This window comes from Vipera berus, assembly GCF_964194415.1.
Source record: "Vipera berus genome assembly, chromosome: 3".
NCBI classification, from domain to species: domain Eukaryota; kingdom Metazoa; phylum Chordata; class Lepidosauria; order Squamata; family Viperidae; genus Vipera; species Vipera berus.
In genome coordinates this window covers 190965902-190987656 of record NC_138204.1, presented here as the reverse complement: position 1 = coordinate 190987656, position 21755 = coordinate 190965902, and the positions used below count along the sequence as shown (strand labels likewise).

Here is a 21755-nt window from a genome sequence, read left to right as displayed (position 1 = left end):
ACAATTTTGCTTCATGCCTACATTTTCTATTAATTTGGCAACAATATTATCCTTGGGTCAAAAAAAGCCTTAACACATTCCTTTAAGCATTGTGATGGGAGGAAAAGGAAATGGCAGCTGAAAAGTATCCGGTATTTAAAACTTTAGAAACATTTTCAAGTTGATCTACATGCATTGTAAGGGCATTTTTACTCATCTTGGGCACTTGCAACTGCAGCATCATTTTGACATGATTACATTGGCTTTGTATGTATTAGACAAGTCTTTCCCAACTGTGTGTCTTCCAAATCAATTAGAATGCAATTCTCATCAAATTTAGTCAGCTACTTTGCTTGGGAATTAAACAATCTGGACGGTATCAATTAGATTGTCAAAGGCAATGTTGAATATTTATTTATTTATTTGATTTGTATATCGCCCTTCTCCCTAAGGACTCAGGGCGGTTAACAGTGACATAAATAACAGAATGCACAAATACAGATATTGAAAACAAATTAAACCCTAATTTTTCCCAAATGCATAAGATAGTTACCTTAAAACAGTAATTACAACAGAACCCGTCAGACCAGACCGGATTGCTCAAAGGTCGCGTCGGAAGGAGCGAAGGTCGGGAGCCATCCGGAGCTCAACCGGTAAACGGTTCCATAGGTCAGGCGTGCCCACAGAGAACGCCCTCCCTCTGGGAGCCATCAGACGGCATTCTCCGAATGGCGGAACCCTTAGGCCCTCTCTGTGGGAGCGCACTGGACAGAGGGACGTTGACGCTGGCAGCAGGTGATTCCTAAGGTACTCCGGACCCATGCCATGTAGGACTTTGAAAACCATTACCAGCACCTTGAATCTTACCCGGAGGACAACTGGGAGCCAATGCAGCTCACGGAGTAGAGGTGTAACATGGGAGTATCGGGAGACTCCCAACACAACTCTCTCGGCTGCATTCTGTACCAGTTGGGAGCCTCCAAGTGGTCCTCAAGGGCAGCCCCATGTAAAGAGCATTGCAGTAGTCTAAACGAGAGGTCACGAGTGCATGAGTGACCGTACGTAGGGCATCTCGGTCTAGATAGGGCCGTAATTGGCGCATCAGGCGAACCTGGGCAAAGGCTCCCCTAGTCACAGCTGTCATGTGCTCTTCCAGATATACTTATATACACTGTGGACACAATTATTAGGCAAGTTGTATTTTGGAGATTAATTTTCTTATTGAACAACTACAGTGCTCTCAGTAAATCCAAAATGCTAGTAAAGCTCAAACCTGAATATTTAAGAAAGTAAAAGTGTGGTTTTAGCTTTCTTAGGAGTTGATTTAGAGTCCATCTTCAATCCAAAAAGGTCCAACTAGCTCATCTTTAATAATACCAGCCCAAACCAGTACCCCACTTTGACCTTGGCTGGTGTCTGAGTCGAAGTAGAGCTCTGTACCCGTTACTGATCCAGTCACGGGCCCATCCACCTGGTCCGTTGAGAGTCCCTCATCACTTGATAAAACCTTTGAAAAATCTGTCTTCAGATATTTCTTGGCCCAGTTTTGCCATTTCAACTTGTGTCTTTTTCAGTGGTGGTCGAGTTTCAGCCTTTCTTACCTTGGCCATGTCTCTGAGCATTGAATACCTTGTACTTCTGGATACTCCAGGTATGTTGCGGTTCTGGAATATGACAGCACTGAAGGATAACACATTTCTGATAAGCTTCACATTTGATTCATCTCAAATTTTTGGCAGTTAACGTGCATCTTTTTTTCCTCAGTGTAAATCTTGCAACCCTGTTGACTATTTACAGCAAAACATTTGATGGTTCTGTGATCAAGCCCCAATATCTTAGCAATTTCAAGAGTGCTAGAATCTTTTTTGGCCCATTTTGCCTGAGGAAAAGAAGCTGCCTAGTAATTATGCACACCTTGATATAGGGTGTTGATCTCCTTAAGCTGTTACACCCTCTCATTACACAAATACACATTACTTGATATGCTTATATCCATTAAACATTCAAGTTTATACAGCTTGGAGGTGGAAAATATGCATGAAAATGATATGGTTAAAATACTTAAAACTGTGCACGGTGTATGGGATAAGTCAGGATGATAGTCTCCTCAATCAACGCATCTTATTTCATATACCACTAATCTCGTCTCTTAAAGATAGTGTTTGATATGATAAAAGGGACTCCTGTCATCTAGGGACCTGGATGATAACTGAATTATTTATTCATACTAAAGCAAAATTTTGACATTGTTTTCTACGCAGATGAGATGTAACTTGAGTTGTACAGTACTATATGATCTCTTAACCTTGGGAAATGGTGACTTTTTTCTTAAATTCCATCTGGTAGAATTCCAATAACTAAACGTAATATTAAAAATCTGCCATTCACATTTTAGTAGAAAATGCTGCATTTCCAATTTCTTCAACATATCTCTGCAGTATTTATTACTCTAGCTGAGCCAGGGAACATGTTTTTCCAAGTATGACTAGTATAGAAAACTGCTTTTTTTCAGCATGGATATATAGTTTATCATATATATTATACAGTGTTAATTGATTTTTAGTTACTGAGGTGAAGAGATTATGGTTCAGTTTTAGGTGTTTGCACATCTGCGTTTTGATTACAGTTGATAGAAGGAAGTTAAATGCTTATTTCTTATTCTCTGGTTTCAAACTTAGTGTGTTCTACAGTTTAAAAACACTGCTATGGGCTTCAGTTTAAGAATCACTAAGACAGAGGATATAAATACTTAATGTGAAAATGCATTTTTTATTTTTAAAATATGTGATAACCGGCAATTAAACAGAATGGATGTTAGAATACTGCTAATACATAATTAAAGCACTAAATCTAATTATGAAATGAGAAGAAAATTTAAATCCCATTTTTCTTCTAAAGTCGTGTGTGAATTTTGACTACAAACTTAAAAGCTATACCGTAAAATGCTGAAAGGTAAACTTAATACTGACTCACACTGCTTCTGTTGCAAATCAAATATGATTATTCAGTTAAACACCAAAAACTAGATTCTGGGGAAGAATCTGGCTAAGGATGAGCAGAGAAAATTACATTCAGGCTTCACTCTCCAGTTATATGGCATGCTGGAAGGTAAGGCTGGAAGTGATTAATGAAAGATCTTTCTAAGTTGTTCTCCACTTAAAACCATTTGTTTGTTCAAGATTATAATAGCATTGAAAAAAGTGACATGACTAGTTTTGCAACATCCTGATGGACATGTGATCAATATTTGGGCACTTGGCAAGTGGCATGTATTTATGACAGCTTCACTGACCTGGGGTCATGTGATCACCATTTATAACTTTCCCAGCCAGCTCCCAACAAACAAGTCAATGGAGGAAGCCTGATTCTCTTAATGACTGCATGTTTCATTTAACAACTGCGGATTCACTTAACTGGAAAAATAATAAAATGAGACAAAACTCATTAACTGTCTTGTTTAGCAACAGAATTTTGGGCTCAATTGTAGTTGTAAGTCAAGAACTACAGGGTTTTTTTAGGCATATAGGCCAAAGCAAATTTAGATGTTTTGACAGCGGATGGATTCTATGATACATCAAAGAAATTTATGTAACTCACTTCGTTACTGGGGGATGACTGCTTATATTTAATAAATATGAACATATACCTCATTCCCCTTGTTAATAGATAATCAATGGGAATGTCTGTTTTGAAAGGCAAAGAAACAAGAAAACTTGGTGAATTCCTTACGGTAATTGTCAAAATTGACACAACTTTTTTAAAAAAATATCTCCATTTTAGCAACTTTTTGTACATGTTATACTACTAAGATCATAAGGTGGTCAAATAGTGTATTTTGTTGTAATTTTAATGGCTGTCCTTATGATGTCTTAACATGAAACTAGCATTTTTGAGGAATATTTTGTTGTGGCAAAAGCTATCTTTCCTCCTTAGTGGTTTCTAATTCTTCCTCTTCGTCCTCCTCATCTTCCTCTTCATCTGCCTCCTGTTCCTTAAGGCGATTCCTAGCAATCTGTTAGCAAAGAATAAAACTGAAAAAAGCACTCATTGGAGAAAGAAAAACATTTTTGTACAGTATTTTTTGTACGTTAAGGATTCATTGTTGCCAGGTTATCCGACATACAGTCATGGCTGAAATTGTTGGCACCCCAGAAATTTTTCCAGAAAATCAAGTATTTCTCACAGAAAAGTATTGCAGGAACACATGTTTTGCTATACACAGGTTTATTCCCTTTGTGTGTATTGGAACACAACAAAAAAAGGGAGGAAAAAAAGCAAATTGGACATAATGTCAAACAAAACTCCAAAAATGGGCTGGACAAAATTATTGGCACCCTTAACTTAATATTTGGTTGCACACCCTTTGGAAAAAATAACTGAAATCAGTCGATTCCTATAACCATCAATAAGCTTCTTACACCTCTCACCAGGAATTTTGGACCACTCTTCCTTTGCAAACTGCTCCAGGTCTCTCTTATTGGAAGGGCGCCTTTTCCCAACAGCAATTTTAAGATCTCTCCACAGGTGTTTAATGGGATTCAGATCTGGACTCATTGCTGGCCACTTCAGAACTCTCCAGCGCTTTCTTGCCATCCATTTCTGGGTGCTTTTTGACATATGTTTGGGGTCATTGTCCTGCTGGAAGACCCAAGATCTCGGACGCAAACCCAGCTTTATGACACTGGGCTCTACAGTGCGACCCAAAATCCTTTGGTAATCCTCAGATTTCATGATGCCTTGTACACATTCAAGGCACCCAGTGCCAGAGGCAGCAAAACAACCCCAAAACATCGTTGAACCTCCACCATATTTCACTGTAGGTACTGTGTTCTTTTCTTTGTAGGCCTCATTTCGTTTTCGGTAAACAGTAGAATGATGTGCTTTACCAAAAAGCTCTATCTTGGTCTCATCTGTCCACAAGACGTTTTCCCAAAAGGATTTTGGCTTACTCAAGTACATTTTGGCAAACTGTAATCTTGCTTTTTTATGTCTCTGTGTCAGCAGTGGGGTCCTCCTGGGTCTCCTGCCATAGCGTTTCATTTCATTTCAATGTTGATGGATAGTTCATGCTGACACTGATGCTCCCTGAGCCTGCAGGACAGCTTGCATTCCTTTGGAACTTGTTTGGGGCTGCTTGTCCACCATCCGGACTATCCTGCGTTGCAACCTTTCATCAATTTTTCTCTTCCGCCCACGACCAGGGAGATTAGCTACAGTGCCATGGGTTGCAAACGTCTTGATAATGTTGTGCACTGTGGACAAAGGCAAATCTAGATCTCTGGAGATGGACTTGTAACCTTGAGATTGTTGATATTTGTCCACAATTTTGGTTCTCAAGTCCTCAGACAGTTCTCTTCTCTTTCTGTTGCCCATGCTTAGTGTGGCACACAAAGACACACAATGCAAAGACTAAGTGAACTTCTCTCCTTTTTATCTGCTTTCAGGTGATTTTTATATTGCCCACACCTGTTACTTGCCCCAGGTGAGTTTAAAGGAGCATCACATGCTTGAAACAATTTTGAAAGGGTGCCAATAATTTTGTCCAGCCCATTTTTGGAGTTTTATTTATTATTTATTTATTATTTTGATTTATATACCGCCCTATTCCCATAGGACTCAGGGCGGTTTACAGGGCAATTAAAATCATACCATACAAAAATTAGAAGATTTAAAACAGTTAATTAAAACAATTAATTAAATTTAGAGCCCAAAATTTAGAAAAGTTAAAACATTAAAATCCAATTAAAACCCCTCAGTCTAGGCCCGACAGCTCAAAGAGCCAAGTTTTCAGGTCCCGGCGGAATGAGCGGAGGTCAGAGGCAGTCCTAAGTTCCATCGGCAGTCCTTTTGTTTGACTTTTGTTTGACATTATGTCCAATTTGCTTTTTTTCCTCCCTTTTTTGTTGTGTTCCAATACACACAAAGGGAATAAACCTGTGTATAGCAAAACATGTGTTCCTGCAATACTTTTGTGTGAGAAATACTTGATTTTCTGGAAAAATTCCTGGGGTGCCAACAATTTCGGCCATGACTGTATCAACTTGTCTTTCTGAATTATATGTTTAATGGCTTACAAATGGAAGTATTTTCAGCCAGATTTTCCAAAATGAACAAATATAGATAAGATGCAAAACTAATTGGCATGCATTTTTAAATTTAACAGTCTGTTTTACTCCAAAACATATATATGTATTTTACATGCAGCTGTATTACAAATGCTAGCCTCAGTATTTGAAAATGGTACTAAAAAAGCCCCTTAAAACAAGTTTCAATATTACCCCTACGGTTTTCACAAATAATTTACATATCTGAGTAAGTGTAATATTTCATAAATGATTTACACATCTCATTGTGCGTATTCGCTTTTAGAAATAAAAGGTTTTATAAATTCATTTTTAACTATTCACTGAAATGGCAAGTAAATTGGACATTCAAACAATTTGATATCCAATAAATTATTTGGAAAGGCTATATTAAAACATTTGTAGCATTTAGTAACAAAAACATTCAAGATCTTTTTTTACCTGAACTATTCCAGTACAAGTTCTGGAAGAACCAGTTCTCTGAAGGGGAGATTTGGAATTTGCACGAACAATATCCAAACGGGTTTGATGTTCTGGTGGATAAAGTGAACTCCGAAATACCTGTTAATAAAACTTCAATGTTGATAGTGAGATTTGGAATGCATGCAGCAATTCTGAGGTACACTATTAGTACTACGCTGATTTAAGTGATATAAACGTCATTTCAATGCATAATTTCTTGGAATACTCCCAGTAGACCACATTTTAATCTAAACAGACTGGTGTTAATCAAAGTAATACAGATTCTAGGATGTACTGTAAATGGCTGCAAAGAGAGCAAGCTGAACAATTACACCACTTCATCTCTTCTGAAAGTATAAATGTTACCAGACATGAACGTCAGTCCAAAATCTAGATATTAGTTAATATGTGCAGGCCAAGCAAGAGAGCTTGTATAACTGAAGTTTCCTTTATCTTTTCAGTACTGAAGAGAAAAGCTAGAAATCTATTTTTTTGAAAGTCATTCAGTTTTAAATTATCAAAAGCAATTTTAAAAGTTTTGGCTGAATTTATGTTACCTATGCCTAGTTTATTGTTATATTCCAACTTCTAGATGCGGAAGAATTTCTGCAAATCAGATTAAAAAGGCTTATTTAATTGCCTTCCATGTCACAAAGAAAACAATTTTGAACTGCTAGCAGCTGAAGTGCTAAAACTTAAACCAGCAAAAATTATTTCAACACATTCCTTATCAGACAATTTAGGGAGGCACATTACACTTTTAAAAAGTTGAAATTAGGAAGATAAAGAGTTAAATATAAATCTCTCTTACCCATTGCTTCCTGTCACCAAATCTACTTTGATAAGATAGGAAACACTCAAATAAATTGCATCTCTACTTAGGACAGAATGAGCAAGAATGGGAAACCTTTCTGTTACTTATTCAATCTATTTTTATCTGTTTTAAAATATATACAGACTATAATTATTCCTTAATTGAGGTTTTTTTAATGTTGAATATTTAAATATTAAATTATTTTGGAACAGCTAGCGTTTAAAATTGTAATATGCTACAAAATAATCAACTGACTACACCTTTACCAAAGATGCATTTGGTCTCTTACCTCTAAATCTTCATTCTCATCAATATTTTGTATATTTTGGAATGCAGCAGTATAAATTTCTAAGGCTTTTCCATGAAATAACATTTCAATTGTAATGAATTCTGAAAGTATGTTCTAAAAATAAAGGGTAGAATATTATATATATATACACACATACATGTGTGTGTGTGTGTGTATCTATTGCTTTATGACAGTTGTGGCAATAATTGAGCCATCACTATGAAAACTTCACTATGCTTGAAAAAAAGAATGTTCAATTTACTGTTTGTAACAGTCTTTGTATAATTGGTGACTTTTGAACAGGCTGACTTGGTATCTGCCTAGAAGAGACCAATGCAGCCACAACTTATTCAACTGGGAAAAGTTCTTCTATACTTTGAAGGTTTCTTATCCGAAATGTAACAGCATGGACCATTTGAGCAATATTTTTCCCCCACTCATGCTAGTATCTGTCTCAGTGTTAAATACTGAGTTCCCATTTCATTTATTTACTAAGGGAATTGCCTGCTCCTTAGAATTAATACATTTTAATGTTAATCTATTCAAATACTATTTGCACTAGAATACTGTAATTCTACTATGATCAAATTCAGTAATAAATCTGAGCAGTGTTGTTCTTCACTGTAAATGAGATATTTTAACAGAAGCAGCAATTTGTTGGGGCTAAACTGTGTCTGACATGTACTATGAGTATTTAAAATCTGCCAGTTTGAATTATTTAGTGAACATAATTTGAATTCTGTCACTAAACTTGAACATGCCAATTTTAAAAATAAAACCAGGAATTATATTTTTTCTAGGGTCCTCGCATGGAGGCTAATAAACTTGGCTCACTTATTTACAAGTTCATTAAACGTGTGGAGAGGTCTGTGTCAAGACTGTGGTTTGTTCCCATTTCAGAAGTAGTCTGCTAATCTGTATTGCGTTGTATTACATACCTACCTTAATATCTTTTATCTTTTGTTTTTCAAAATTGTCCATTGTTTCTTCCAACTGCCGACTCGTTCTAGTTGCATCCAGAGAGGCTCTCTGTAATTCACTTTCAGCCTTAAAAATAAAGTATTTTTCCCCCGACAACAGATGTTTTCCAATGTTCCATTTAAAAATTAGATAAACTGCCTGAGAAAGCATTCTGCTTATCTATAGCCCTAGATAGGATACTCTAAGTAAATTAACATTAATTTTCCCACAGTTTGGAAAAATTCTATCTAGTGGACCTACACCAATGTATTATCACACATATTCATAATTAGCATAATTGGAAAAGTGGCCAATATCTGTAGCTTGGGTGTAGGATAAGCCTGCAAACAAAAAGTTCAGAAACCAACCCATAAGCTTGGGAAACAAACCTTTAACCTCACAATTGGAAGAGCTTGATTTCTTAATCAAATTGTGTTCTTTTGGGGAAATAATTAAAAAGTTGAACTGATTTATGAACAGTCTTTTTGAAACACCTTTTAAAATCTTCTCTGGGCATTAAAAGTACCTATTAACCATAAATCCCTACTACAAGTGGGACTCACAATTTTCCCATGAGATGCTGTAGCTTTAGGATCCTTGGGGGAAAATGTTTCTAAAGATTTCTAAGATATAGATGGGAAAATGTTTCTATTTTTCTCACCTGTAACTTAGAAATATTTACTGGAAACATTATTTGCAATAGATGTGCTGATAAAACATAACTATTTTTCATTCTTAAAACTTAGTTCAAAGATTTTATGGAATTTAAGCTGATTTGTTGGTATAGTTTTTAATCTTAGGAGTAATATTTTCCTTAGTATTTTGAGTTTATTTCATGTTTAGTTATTTTTTTATTTATACTACAGATACCCCATCTTTATATCCTTAAGAAATAAAACAATAAAAAATAAAAGTTAAAATATTATCAGAAAATTCTATTTAAATCTAGATTGAGCCCATGTGGTGAACAAGCCACTGAAACTGACACCATGAGCCGTTTACTCCATGGTCATTCTGATCAGTTTTATTTACAAATATTACATTAAGACTTCAATGATTGTATTTCTTTAAATGTGACTAAATTCTATTGTGTAATACGAAGCTGTACAGCAGTTTAGATCTCTTGCCTAATTTATATTAGCTATGCAATGTTTTATGCCAATACTAATCATTAACTTTAATTGAAAAAAACCAATTTAGCTAGCTAACTTATGAATTTTAATACAGTACTAGTCAGAAAACATGGTACCAAACTCCTTTTTTGCCTTCCAAAGTAAGAGATCTTTAATGAAAATCTACTTTCTACTCCTACTTCTGATCTTAGTATCTGTAGGTAGATACAACTTATTTTTCTTATTGGTGGAACAAATATAAATATGAAAAAGCATAACTATCAATAGAACTTATGCTATCATTTCAGATGGAAGACTCACCTGTGACTGAAGGTGTTAACAGTAAAGGAAAATGTTCTAAGTTACAGAAAATACTGCAGCAGTATTTCTGATATTTAAACAATCCTTTCCATATAACAACTCACCAAGCTTCTAGTTTATCAGACAGAAATTATTGATGGCTTTTGGTTTTTAGTAAATCTTGAAACTATAACAAATTAGGGAATAAAGAAAAAGAATTATATAAGGTAATTACTTTTAATTGCTGAATAATCAATATAGCTACTTGTCAACTAAGGCAGGGGTCCCCAACCTATGGTCCTATGTGCTCTTGGCCAGCGGGCCGTGGAAACGGCTGCCCGGTGCACATATGCATGGGCGCGCATTCCCCCTACTTGCGCCGGCAGCCCCATTTGCACATGCAGGCAGGCGCGAACGGGGATGCTAGCGTGGTATGGGTGTCTGCAGCCCGTTTGTGCATGCACTGCTATCCCAGGTGGTTTGCGTGGCCCATTCGCACATGCACGAATGGGCCGCTAGCCACCATGGGGGATGCACAGCCATTTGTGCATGCACACAGCCCATGCCGCATGCATGAATGGAGCTGCTAGTGCCGTGCCAGTGTGCGCACCAATTTTGAAGCTGCTCTCCTTCCCTCTGGTCGAGCCCGGAAAGGTTGGAGACCTTTGAACTAAGGTATTTTAGGAAAGCAATGTAAAAGAAATTGCACTTAATTTTTTACATGTACCAATCTTTTTCAACAGTTTTAACTATTGCATATAAAGTTTTAAATAAGTATGTGTGCAAAGGATACAATAATGTGCCGATCAGATGGATTTCGTTGACGGGTCCTCTCCAGTTGAGATAACTGTTTTGCTTCTCTGTTCTTTGCTGTTAAAGTTGCTTTAAGATCTTCCTGCAAACAGATTGTAGGCATGTCAAAAACTATATTTTTAAAAAAGAGGTTTCTAATTATTTACATTTTTGTGGAATTCAAAGGCATTTACTTAAGGCTATTGATTAAATTATACAACAAAGGTTGTGCTTTTAAATAAAGTATTTTTCCCAATTTTTTAGAATTGCTATAGGATGAACTACTAGGTAAGGCTGTTTTCCCAGCATTCTGTTTTCTAAAGTCTTGGGCAACGTATGAGGAAAACAGCCATTTATCATAATTGGATCTTCACTACTAGTATCTGGAGCAGGGGTGAGCAATTTTCCCAAGGGGACACAGGAGAAGCTGGGACTGTTACGGAGGGCCACTGCCCAAGCTGCCCCACTGATGCCAGGGCCTTGCCTCCCAGCGGCTGATGGCTAGACAGGGACAACCAAAAGGCCAGATATGGGCCATGGGACATAAAATGGCCAGGCCTATTGTTTCTGAACTGGAAGGTACTGTTTGATTAATAGTTGATTCAATATTCAGTATATTTATATGTAGGCTTGGATGAACAAATGAAATTATGATTTATATATACATGCTTCCTATTAAATGAATTTGAGTAAATATATGCTTTTGAATTTCCAAGTTTTCCTGGACATTGCCAATTTTGAATATCCAAACGTGCAGTATTTTACATCGGCTTGTTTTACATCGGCACTCCCATAGAGGTGGGAGCTCTATGGGTTATGCCCCACCCAGGGTGTACATTCTGGACCATCCCCTGGATCAGACGTTCGACCTGTCGTGGGAGGACGGGTTGGGGTCTGCCCCCGGGAGCATCCAACCGGGTGGCAGTAGGCTGGTTGATGGTCCGAATGTTTCACGCCCTTCCTTTAGAACCTCCTACTGGACTTTTCCATTATGGGACTGCCTTATCTGGACTTGTTGGACTTATGAACAGATATTCCAGCACGGACTTGCTCGCCCTCAGGGGTGCCCCCCTCTCCTGGGTGCGTCCCGCCTTTTTTGCCACTCCCAGTCTCAATGAAGGGCCCAATTATTGGGACCCTGAGAGATGGCCGGGTAAGGTCAGGGGCTCTCGATCCAAATTTAATAGGAGGCCCCTGGTTAATTTTTTAGTTAAATTTTTTAGGGGGTTAGGGAGAGGGGTGGGGGGTAATGGTTGTTTGACTATGGGGGGTGGCCATACAACCATGGTGCAGGCCAGGCCTGGGTCCGACTGCGTTCGGGGGGAGCGGGGTGTGGTTACGTCTGGGGCTCTGGAGCGGGTCGTGGGATTACCGATTCCCACGACACTGGGGTATGGCAGCAGGCGTATGGACAGAGGGCCGTATCGTTATCGGGAGGGCCGTCCCCGCTGTTTACAAGCGGTGAGGCGCTCCGACCCTCTGTTTCTTCCCCGAGGTGCCGGGAGCGAGGATGTGCAGCCTGCTAAGCTCCGGCTGGTTTACCTGAATGCCAGGTCCGTAGTTAATAAGGCTCCCCTTGTGCGGGATTTGGTGGAGGGTGAGCATGCGGACCTGGCTTGTATCACCGAAACCTGGTTGGGCCCAGAGGGTGGGGTCCCTTTGGTTGATCTTTGCCCACCAGGTTTCCGAGCGTTACACCAGCCTCGGGCTCAAGGTAGGGGCGGGGGAGTGGCGGTAGTTATCAGGGAGACCTTATGTCCGCGGGAGACCACCGTCCCTCAGATAGTCGGGTGTGAGTCTCTCTTTTTGAGGTTTAGTTCGGGGGCGCAGTTGGGCTTGCTGCTGGTGTACGTTTCGCCTAGTCACACAGCGGCAGCCCTGCCTGAGCTACTCGATGTCCTCTCCGGTTTGGTGATTGAGTTCCCCAAACTTTTAGTTTTGGGTGACTTCAATCTACCATCCCTGGGAGGGTCATCTGAGTTAGCTCGGGAGTTCATGGCTTCCATGACGGCCATGGACCTGACGCAGGTAATTTCTGAACCAACTCATGAGGGAGGCCACACCCTGGACCTAGTTTTTTTATCTGGACGATGGTTGGATGATCTTGGTGGGGGCTCTCCATTTATTATGCCCCTGTCATGGACCGATCATCACCTCCTGCGGCTGGTCTTCCGTTTTACCACCCCCCGCCGTGGGGATACGGAACCAATCAGATGGTACCGCCCCAGGCGCTTAATGGACCCTGACGGGTTCCAGGCAGCGCTGGGATCCCCACCTGCCTCCGTCGCTCACAACTCGGCGGATGCCTTAGTGGAAGCCTGGGAAAGGGCAGCCACTGAGGCACTGGACCGAGTTGTACCCTTGCGGCCCCTGACCCGGTGCAGATCCCAGCGAGCTCCATGGTTTTCCGCGGAGCTCCGGGAGATGAAGCGTCGGAAACGGGGCCTAGAGAGCTGCTGGAGGTCCAGCCAATCCGAATCCGACCGGTTGCGGTTAAGAACCTATATTAGGTCTTATCTCGCAGCGATGAGGGCGGCGAGGTGTAATTACTTCTCCACCCTCATCGCGTCCGCAGATAATCGCCCGGCCGCCCTGTTTAGGGTGACTCGCTCACTTCTTAATCAGGAGGTGAGGGGGGATCCCTTGCAGGGTCGTGCCGAGGAGTTTGGTCAGCATCTGTCGGATAAAATCGCTCGGATTCGGACCGGTTTGGACTCCAGCTGGGCAGAGTCTGACGATCAGGAGACGGGCGGTCTTGTCAATGTTATCTGGGAGGAGTTTGATTCTATGACCCCTGATGAAGTGGACAGGATTATGGGGAGGCTGAGCTCCACCACATGTTTATTGGACCCGTGCCCTTCCTGGCTGGTTTATGCAGCTAGGGAGAGGACACGAGGCTGGTTCCAGGCGGTGATATCTGCTTCTTTGAGTGAGGGTAATTTCCCCACCGTCTTGAAGGAGGCGGTGGTGAGACCCCTCCTCAAGAAGCCAGCCTTGGACCCAGCTGTGTTGAACAACTTTCGTCCAGTCTCCAACCTTCGCTTTCTTGCGAAGGTTGTTGAGAGTGTGGTGGCGCATCAGCTCCCTCTGGTCCTGGATGAAGCGGATTATCTGGATCCGTACCAATCGGGTTTCAGGCCCGGGTACAGCACGGAGACGGCATTGGTCGCTCTGGTGAATGATCTCTGGAGGGCCCGGGATAGGGGATGTTCCTCTGTCCTAGTCCTATTAGACCTCTCAGCGGCTTTCGATACCATCGACCATGGTATCCTGCTGCGGCGTCTCAGGGGATTGGGAGTGGGAGGCACGGTTCTTCGGTGGTTCTCCTCCTATCTCCTGGGACGTTCGCAGTCGGTGTTGGCAGGGGGGCAGAGATCGGCCCCTAGGTCTCTCGTTTGTGGAGTTCCTCAGGGGTCGGTTCTCTCGCCTCTCCTGTTCAACATCTACATGAAACCGCTGGGTGAGATCATTCGTGGTTTTGGAGTTGGGTATCATCAATATGCTGATGATACCCAACTTTTTATTTCGACCCCAAACCACCCCAGTGATGCCCTCGCTGTGATGTCCCGTTGCCTGGAGGCGGTTCGGGTCTGGATGGGGAGGAACAGACTTCAACTCAACCCTGACAAGACTGAGTGGCTGTACATTCCGGCATCCCGGGACATTCAAAATGTTCCATCTCTTTTTATGGGGGGTGAGTCTTTACCCCCCGTGGATAGGGCGCGCAACTTGGGAGTCCTCCTAGATTCGCGGCTTACCTTAGAAGATCATATAGTAGCCGTGACTGGGGGGCTTTCGCTCAGGTTCGCCTGGTGCGTCAGTTGCGGCCCTATCTAGACCGGGAGGCCTTGTGTACGGTCACTCATGCGCTCGTGACCTCTCGTCTTGACTACTGCAATGCTCTCTACATGGGGCTTCCCTTGAAGACCACTCGGAGGCTCCAACTGGTACAGAATGCGGCCGCGAGAGTTGTCTTGGGAGTTTCCCGGTACTCCCATGTTACACCTTTGCTCCGCGAGCTGCATTGGTTACCAGTTGTCTTCCGGGTGAGGTTCAAGGTCTTAGTGATGGTTTTTAAGTCCTTACATGGCATGGGTCCGGAATACCTCGGGGACCACCTGCTGCCGGCGTCAACTCCCCTCCGCCCTGTGCGTTGCCACAGAGAGGGCCTCCTCAGGGTGCCTCCGGTCAGAGAATGCCGGCTGGTGGCCCCCAGGGGGAGGGCCTTCTCTGTGGGCGCCCCGGCTCTGTGGAATCAACTGCCGGTTGAGCTCCGGATGGCACCGGATCTCCGCTCCTTCCGGCGCGGGTTAAAGACCCACCTATTTGAACAAGCTGGCCTGGCCTGATGGGGAGTTAATTTAGGGTTTTAAATATTTGTATATTTTATTGTTTTATTTCGGGCATTAATTTAATTCTATTTTAACTTTTGTATTTTTGTATTTTTATTATATGCCCTGTTCACCGCCCTGAGTCCTTCGGGAGAAGGGCGGTATAAAAATTTAATTAAAACTAAAACTAAAACTAAACATGGTCTTTTATAGATTTTAGGATTTGATTACTTGAATTAAGAAAGACTAGAAACACCAGGTTCTTAGAGAAGTACCTTAAAACATGAAAAAGGGAAACAAAGTCTGTCACATACTCTTTTAAGTTTTATGATGGTCCCATAACATTTCAGAGGTTCAACAACTTTAGCTTCAAGTCTTTCTACCTATAAAAAGAGGTCACGATGAATCATTCTAGAATTTTTCATTGCATAAATTCCCATTATTTTCAGTGAATCTGAAATATAGAAAACAATCAAGAAGGAAATAATAGAGGGGAAAAAACCCTTGTTCTGAAATAAAGAAATCTAATGGTATGTTAATTAGTATACTCATTATTTAGTTTAAAATATAGTTTGCCATTGTCATCTTTTAAAGTTTAATGCAACATCTTCTTAATATACTGAAAAAAAGGTTTTAATTCTCTGAAAATTTATTGTGGAACAAATCAGGGACTATATCAGAAATTATCAAAAGTTTGGAAGTTCTGTTTATGGGTAAGTTACACTGTATAGTATTAGATTCCAATGGCTGTAATTGTAATTTGTTATCATGGTCATAACATGCAAACATTCAAAATTTGAGTACTGACATATAAGAAAATGTATGAATGCAAATTTATACCTCTGCTTGGCGATAATCCTGAAGCTTGGAAAACTCATCTGCAAAATTTTTCAACCCAAACTTTAAATTTGGTGTTTCTGTAGCTGCATAAGCATGTATCTCATTTACTAAAAGGTCTGCTTTGTCTCGTAGCCTGGCAGTTTTTCGTACGTATGCTGCAAATATTTGACATAATTCACCAAAATGTTTTTCCACATTTGAAACAGCTTCCCGTATTTGTCTGGTCTGGTTATCCCTATTTAAAAAAGGAGAGTTGACTTAATAAAGACAAAGGACAGTGTTGAGAATTATAAGCACATCCAACATTACCAGCAAGCAAACTTTACTTGGGGAAGCAACATTTGTTAGATCTGAGTGTCCATTAAATCTGAATAGAAAATCTAACCTATATACATAAACCTTGACTTATGATGACCCTGGGTGACTGGATGGGAAATAAGCCTTGGCCTACAGATGGTAACTGCCCTCTGTGTGCATGTTGCTTCTGGCGACTTGCTTCCCTCTGCTCCTTGGGATTCCCCAGCCTCAACTGGCTCCTATTTAGCAAAAGTTTTAAAGCTGGTCAGCAGAGTAGTACTTCTTGTGAGCTCTCTATTTTTAATGAGGTCCTGTTTGTAGAGAGCTTCCTTAAAAAACAATCTACAATCTCACGAGAAACTGTAGAATAGCACAAGGTTGCCATGAGGCTGGTAGCCTCTGCAAAGCTGGGCATTGCATTGCATTGCATTGCTTCTCTGCATAAAACAAAAAAAAGTTGAGTGCTCCTGGCCTCTGGAGCTGGGTGGCGAGCAGGCTAAGTCCTGCAAGTCTCCGGTGGCTGGATGGCAAGTAGGTATCATTTTACAGGCTATAAGTGACCTGCATGGGCCAATCACTTCTGTGAACCAGCTTTAGATTTCCTTGCCCAGCTGAATAGTCAGGCTGAGAGCTGGCCAAAACCTGCTGAATCCCAAGGGGCAGGACAGGGAGTAGAGCACCAGGTGTCTTGGAAGTGAGGGAGGCCTTTGGAGACCTGTGTTAGGCGTCCAAGGACCTCCCTCACTGGAGGCACCTGTTGCTCCATTTAACAACCCATACATTCATTTAAGGATTACATTGGGGACAGCAGGAATGAGGGTCATTAAATGACATGCTTCACTTAACGGCCATTGCAATATGCAAGTGTAATGGGCAGGTTCCATGGTTGTAAGCTGAGGGCTACCTGTGTGTGTGTCACACAAAGCTACTGTATATGATAAAATAAAAAACCCTATACTGAACTGCACAGCAGGAAAAAGAACATAACCCTGAAAATAAATAGCAAAAGCTAAACAAAACAACAAAAACAGACAAAAATGCTAAATTAAAAGGAAAAAAAACAAGTTATTGAAATTGTATAACTTCTTTTTCAATTTCATCAACATAGTTTTATTTTTAATAAAAATAATGTTTCTTATTCTTGCCCTGTTCACCGCCCTGAGTCCTTCGGGAGAAGGGCAGTATAGAAATATTAATAAATTAAATTAAAATTAAATTATTTTTAAACAATAAATAAAACAGGCAATGAAGAGTCAATTCCTGACCCTTCTTCAGTATAAAGCTAACTGAAAAGTTGGAAGCCTCATTAACCCAACCTTTAGACTTCGATATTTGAGCATTCTTCCTGAAATGCATAATTCAGTGATAATTACTGAATTATCATAATTTCATTCATGTACAAAGCTGTATTTCAATTTGAATACTATGATTAAATTTTTAAACAATGTAATTTCCTTCAGTTTACTGTATCGATCACATAAAACTATAGTGCTACTACCATACCGAGATATAAAAATAAAGCAGTTTCAATAGATTGTAATAATTAGGTTGACTAGCTTAAATTCAAAACCTCCCTGTTTTTTTATCATACATACATACAAAATTGTGAAATAAGGTTTCATTTGTTGTTGTTGTTAGCTGCGAAGTCGTGTCCGACCCATCGCGACCCTATGGACAACATTCCTCCAGGCCTTCCTGTCCTCTACCATCTTCTGGAGTCCATTTAAGCTCACGCCTACTGCTTCAGTGACTCCATCCAGCCACCTCATTCTCTGTCGTCCCCTTCTTCTATTGCCCTCGATCTTTCCCAGCATTAGGCTCTTCTCCAGTGAGTCCTTCCTTCTCATTAGGTGGCCAAAGTACTTGAGTTTTAGCTTCAGGATCTGGCCTTCTAAAGAGCAGTCAAGATTGATCTCCTCTAGGACTGACCGGTTTGATCGCCTTGCGGTCCAAGGGACTCGCAGGAGTCTTCTCCAGCACCACAGTTCAAAGGCCTCAATTCTTTGGCGCTCAGCCTTTCTTATGGTCCAACTTTCACTGCCATACGTTGCAACTGGGAAGACCATAGCCTTGACTATACGCACTTTTGTTGACAGGGTGATGTCTCTGCTTTTTAGTGTGCTGTCTAGATTTGCCATGGCTTTCCTCCCCAGGAGCAAGCGTCTTTTAATTTCTTGGCTACAGTCCCCATCTGCAGTGATCTTGGAGCCCAGGAAAATAAAATCTGTCACTACCTCCATTTCTTCCCCATCTATTTGCCAGGAATTGAGAGGGCCAGATGCCATGATCTTGGTTTTCTTAATGTTAAGTTTCAACCCAAGTTTTGCACTCTCCTTCTTCACCTGCAACAAGAGGCTCTTTAGTTCTTCTTCACTTTCTGCCATTAGAGTGGTATCATCTGCGTATCTTAGGTTGTTGATATTTCTTCCGGCAATCTTAATTCCAACTTTTGATTCATCTAGCCCTGCCTTTCTCATGATGTGCTCTGCATATAAGTTAAATAGGCAGGGCGACAGTATACAGCCTTGCCGGACTCCTTTCCCAATTTTGAACCAATCAGTGGTTCCGTGTCCAGTTCTCACTGTTGCTTCTTGACCCGCATATAGGTTTCTCAAGAGACAAATAAGATGGTCTGGTACTCCCATCTCTTTAAGAACTTGCCACAGTTTGTTATGATCCACACAATCAAAGGCTTTAGCATAGTCAATGAAGCAGAAGTAGATGTTTTTCTGGAACTCCCTAGCTTTCTCCATGATCCAGCGAAGGTTTCATAGAGGATGTTTTTAGATAGCTAATGACCAAATTATCAAAGTACAACAATATTGAATTTATTTTTACTTAACACAATATTTATTGCTACCAAGGTTAAGATGCTCTCCACTTTCTGATTAAGGTAAATGTTGCAATCAGAGGTGTATACCTGGGTAAATAGGCAATAAATGAAAAGCTGCACTGGTTTGAATTCTCATACTAAAATACCTATAGTCATAAAAATAGCCCGTGATTTTGTGTTTGATGTTCTAGCAAAAATTGTCCTTACACATCAACGTACAAGTGTAAATAGGTCAAGGAGTCACCTAATCCAACCCCATGGTCAGTGCAAATTCTGCTAAAGATTAAAAGACCTAACTAATAGTAAAGGTTTCTCTAGAGCAGTGTTTCCCAACCTCGGGAACTGTAAGATGCGTGGACTTCAACTCCCAGAATTCCCCAGCCATTCTGGGAGTTGAAGTCCACGCATCTTACAGTACCCGAGGTTGGGAAACACTGCTCTAGAGCAAGGTGCTCATCTCAGTTTCTTGGCCCAGGGAACCGTGGTCATGTGGCCAGCATGGCTATACACCAAAGGCCCTCAGAACACTCCTGCCTTTCCACCAAAGTGGTACCTACTTGCATCTGCAAGCTTTCGAACTATATACTGCATTTTCCTAGCCTCCCCAAAAGCATTTAAGACTTGGGGTTCACGTCTTTACGCAGGCCCCGGTTTGGTTTAGTTTACTGTTTTATCTGGACTGTCTGCGAGATTGCGAACCCCTTTTTTGTGCCCAGGAAGGGAAGCCGGCTGAGCTCGAATGAGGGGACGTCGCGGCTTCTCTCAGCGGTGCGGCCCAGAAGGCGAGTCCCCGAGCGTGCTGCCAAGCCGGTGATGGACCTGAGGGCTGAGAAAGGAGGAGCGCGCGCTTTTCCCGAGAGCCTCGCCCGCCTCATTCCTTTTCGTTCAGGATCAGGGCGAGGATGCCGAAACAGTTTCCGGCGCTCCCCCGAAAATCTACAGAGGGAGTGGGGAACGACGGCCCTTGGATGACTTGTGGCTGGCTTCAACTTGTGGAGTTGGAAGTCTACAAGTCATCGAAGGACGGCCATCGTTCCCCATCCCTGCTGTAGCGCATGCGCTGGACTACCATTCCCATCTGCCCTGATCAAGATGAGGAAGGGTACTTTTAAGTCGGCAGGCCTTTTCTTCTGTCTTCTCCTTTTCTTGTCTTCTTCTCCCCCTCTTCTCCTTCAACGGGACGGATCTGCCCACGCCCTAGCCCAGGGGTCGGCAACCTCGGCTCTTTTATGACTCGTGGACTTCAACTCCCAGAATTCCTGAGCCAGCTATGCTGGCTCAGGAATTCTGGGAGTTGAAGTCCACGAGTCATAAAAGAGCCGAGGTTGCCGACCCCTGCCCTAGCCGGACAACGCTCCCCTCCATGCCGGGGCGAGCACACACCCCGCGCCAGGGAGCGTGGGACCCGAGCAGGATCCCCCAGACCAGAAGCCCTCTCTTGCCCCTCCGCGACCCCATTACCTGCCGTCCAGCCCCCTGCCCAGCATCAACATGGCGACTGCGACCAGCCGCCGCTGCCGCTGACGGTTGAAAGTGGATGGTGCGCGCATGCGCTTCACTTCTCTCCGGTTGCCCTGGAAGCCAAGCACCACCCACCCGGCGGCTGATGCGAAGTTACTCTTCGCCTTTCAACAGAACTGGGGGGGTTGGGGGCGTTCGAGTCATCCCTGTTGCTATGTTTTTTTCTCTCCTTTCCGCAATCTTTGGCAGAGTCGGTGGCGTTACTTTACATTCTCCCCTTCATGAAACCTTATTTGCATTTCTGGATAACCCTTCTACGACGCACTAAATCATCTGTTCCCTAGGTGGCAGTAAAGTGATAGGAAAACTCTTTATTCCCTCTGATTCGGTTTTTTTGGAGCTTAGATATGGCAGCCTTATATCTTGGGATTTTCCCAGGGAGACCTGACGGGAACTCCAGCCTCATTTTCCCTGTCGATTCAAGCATCTGTTTTTCTTCTTCTGGGAACTCAAGAGTGTTTGCCGAATAAGTGCTGAATAAATCTTTCTATTTCCCTCCCACTGTGAAAAGGTGGAAAAAGAAATACAGTACCATTTATTTTCGACTTCTGCAGGAATGGCTGCTGCCCAGTAAACGTGTGAATGAAGAAATGGCAAAAGAAACTATGATAAGGGTAGCCTCAGTTTTTTTTGCTAAGAATGAATTAAGTATTTTCCAGTTGAAAGCTGCAAAAGCAAATGGAAGAGATAACTTCTGGTAGTCCTCAGTATTCGTTGGAGACTTCACTTCTCATTCCCCACTATTACACACTGAAGGAGAAGTTAAGTGAATGAATGACAGAGAATCCTATCTTTATTAGTCATGACTAAAATTGAAGGACACTATCAAAAATTAGCAGCAGCAGGAGGTGATTATCTTCATGTTCTGCTGGGGAATCATTTTCTATTATGTTACAGTACAGATAGTCCGTGACTTATGACCAGTGCTTAAGGATTGTTCACAGTCACAGCAGCCTTGGTATGGGTGCTTTACAACCTGTAAAACACTTCCAGCCATTACAAAACATTGCACCGACTTGGTCATATGCCTGCATTTCAGATGCTTGACAACCTGTTGGTATTTGCAACCCATTGCAAAGTGCCCTATATGTAATGTATTGGCCGGGGCGAAGAAATTCCATGATTACTTATATAGCAGGAAA

General features: G+C 41.7%; 1 protein-coding gene across 1 annotated transcript; it reads right to left on the bottom strand.

Moving 5' to 3' along the window:
• Positions 1 to 377: 377 nt before the first annotated feature.
• Positions 378 to 20607, bottom strand: CIBAR1 (CBY1 interacting BAR domain containing 1). The gene is made up of 8 exons (XM_081326187.1): positions 20554 to 20607; positions 15963 to 16197; positions 15437 to 15505; positions 10793 to 10894; positions 8570 to 8674; positions 7628 to 7741; positions 6504 to 6623; positions 378 to 3991 (listed from the first exon to the last, which is right to left on the bottom strand). Exons 1-8 carry the CDS (start codon positions 20583 to 20585, stop codon positions 3896 to 3898), a joined length of 873 nt encoding a protein of 290 aa, XP_081182313.1. The 5' UTR covers positions 20586 to 20607; the 3' UTR covers positions 378 to 3895.
• Between the last annotated feature and the right edge of the window lie 1148 nt (positions 20608 to 21755).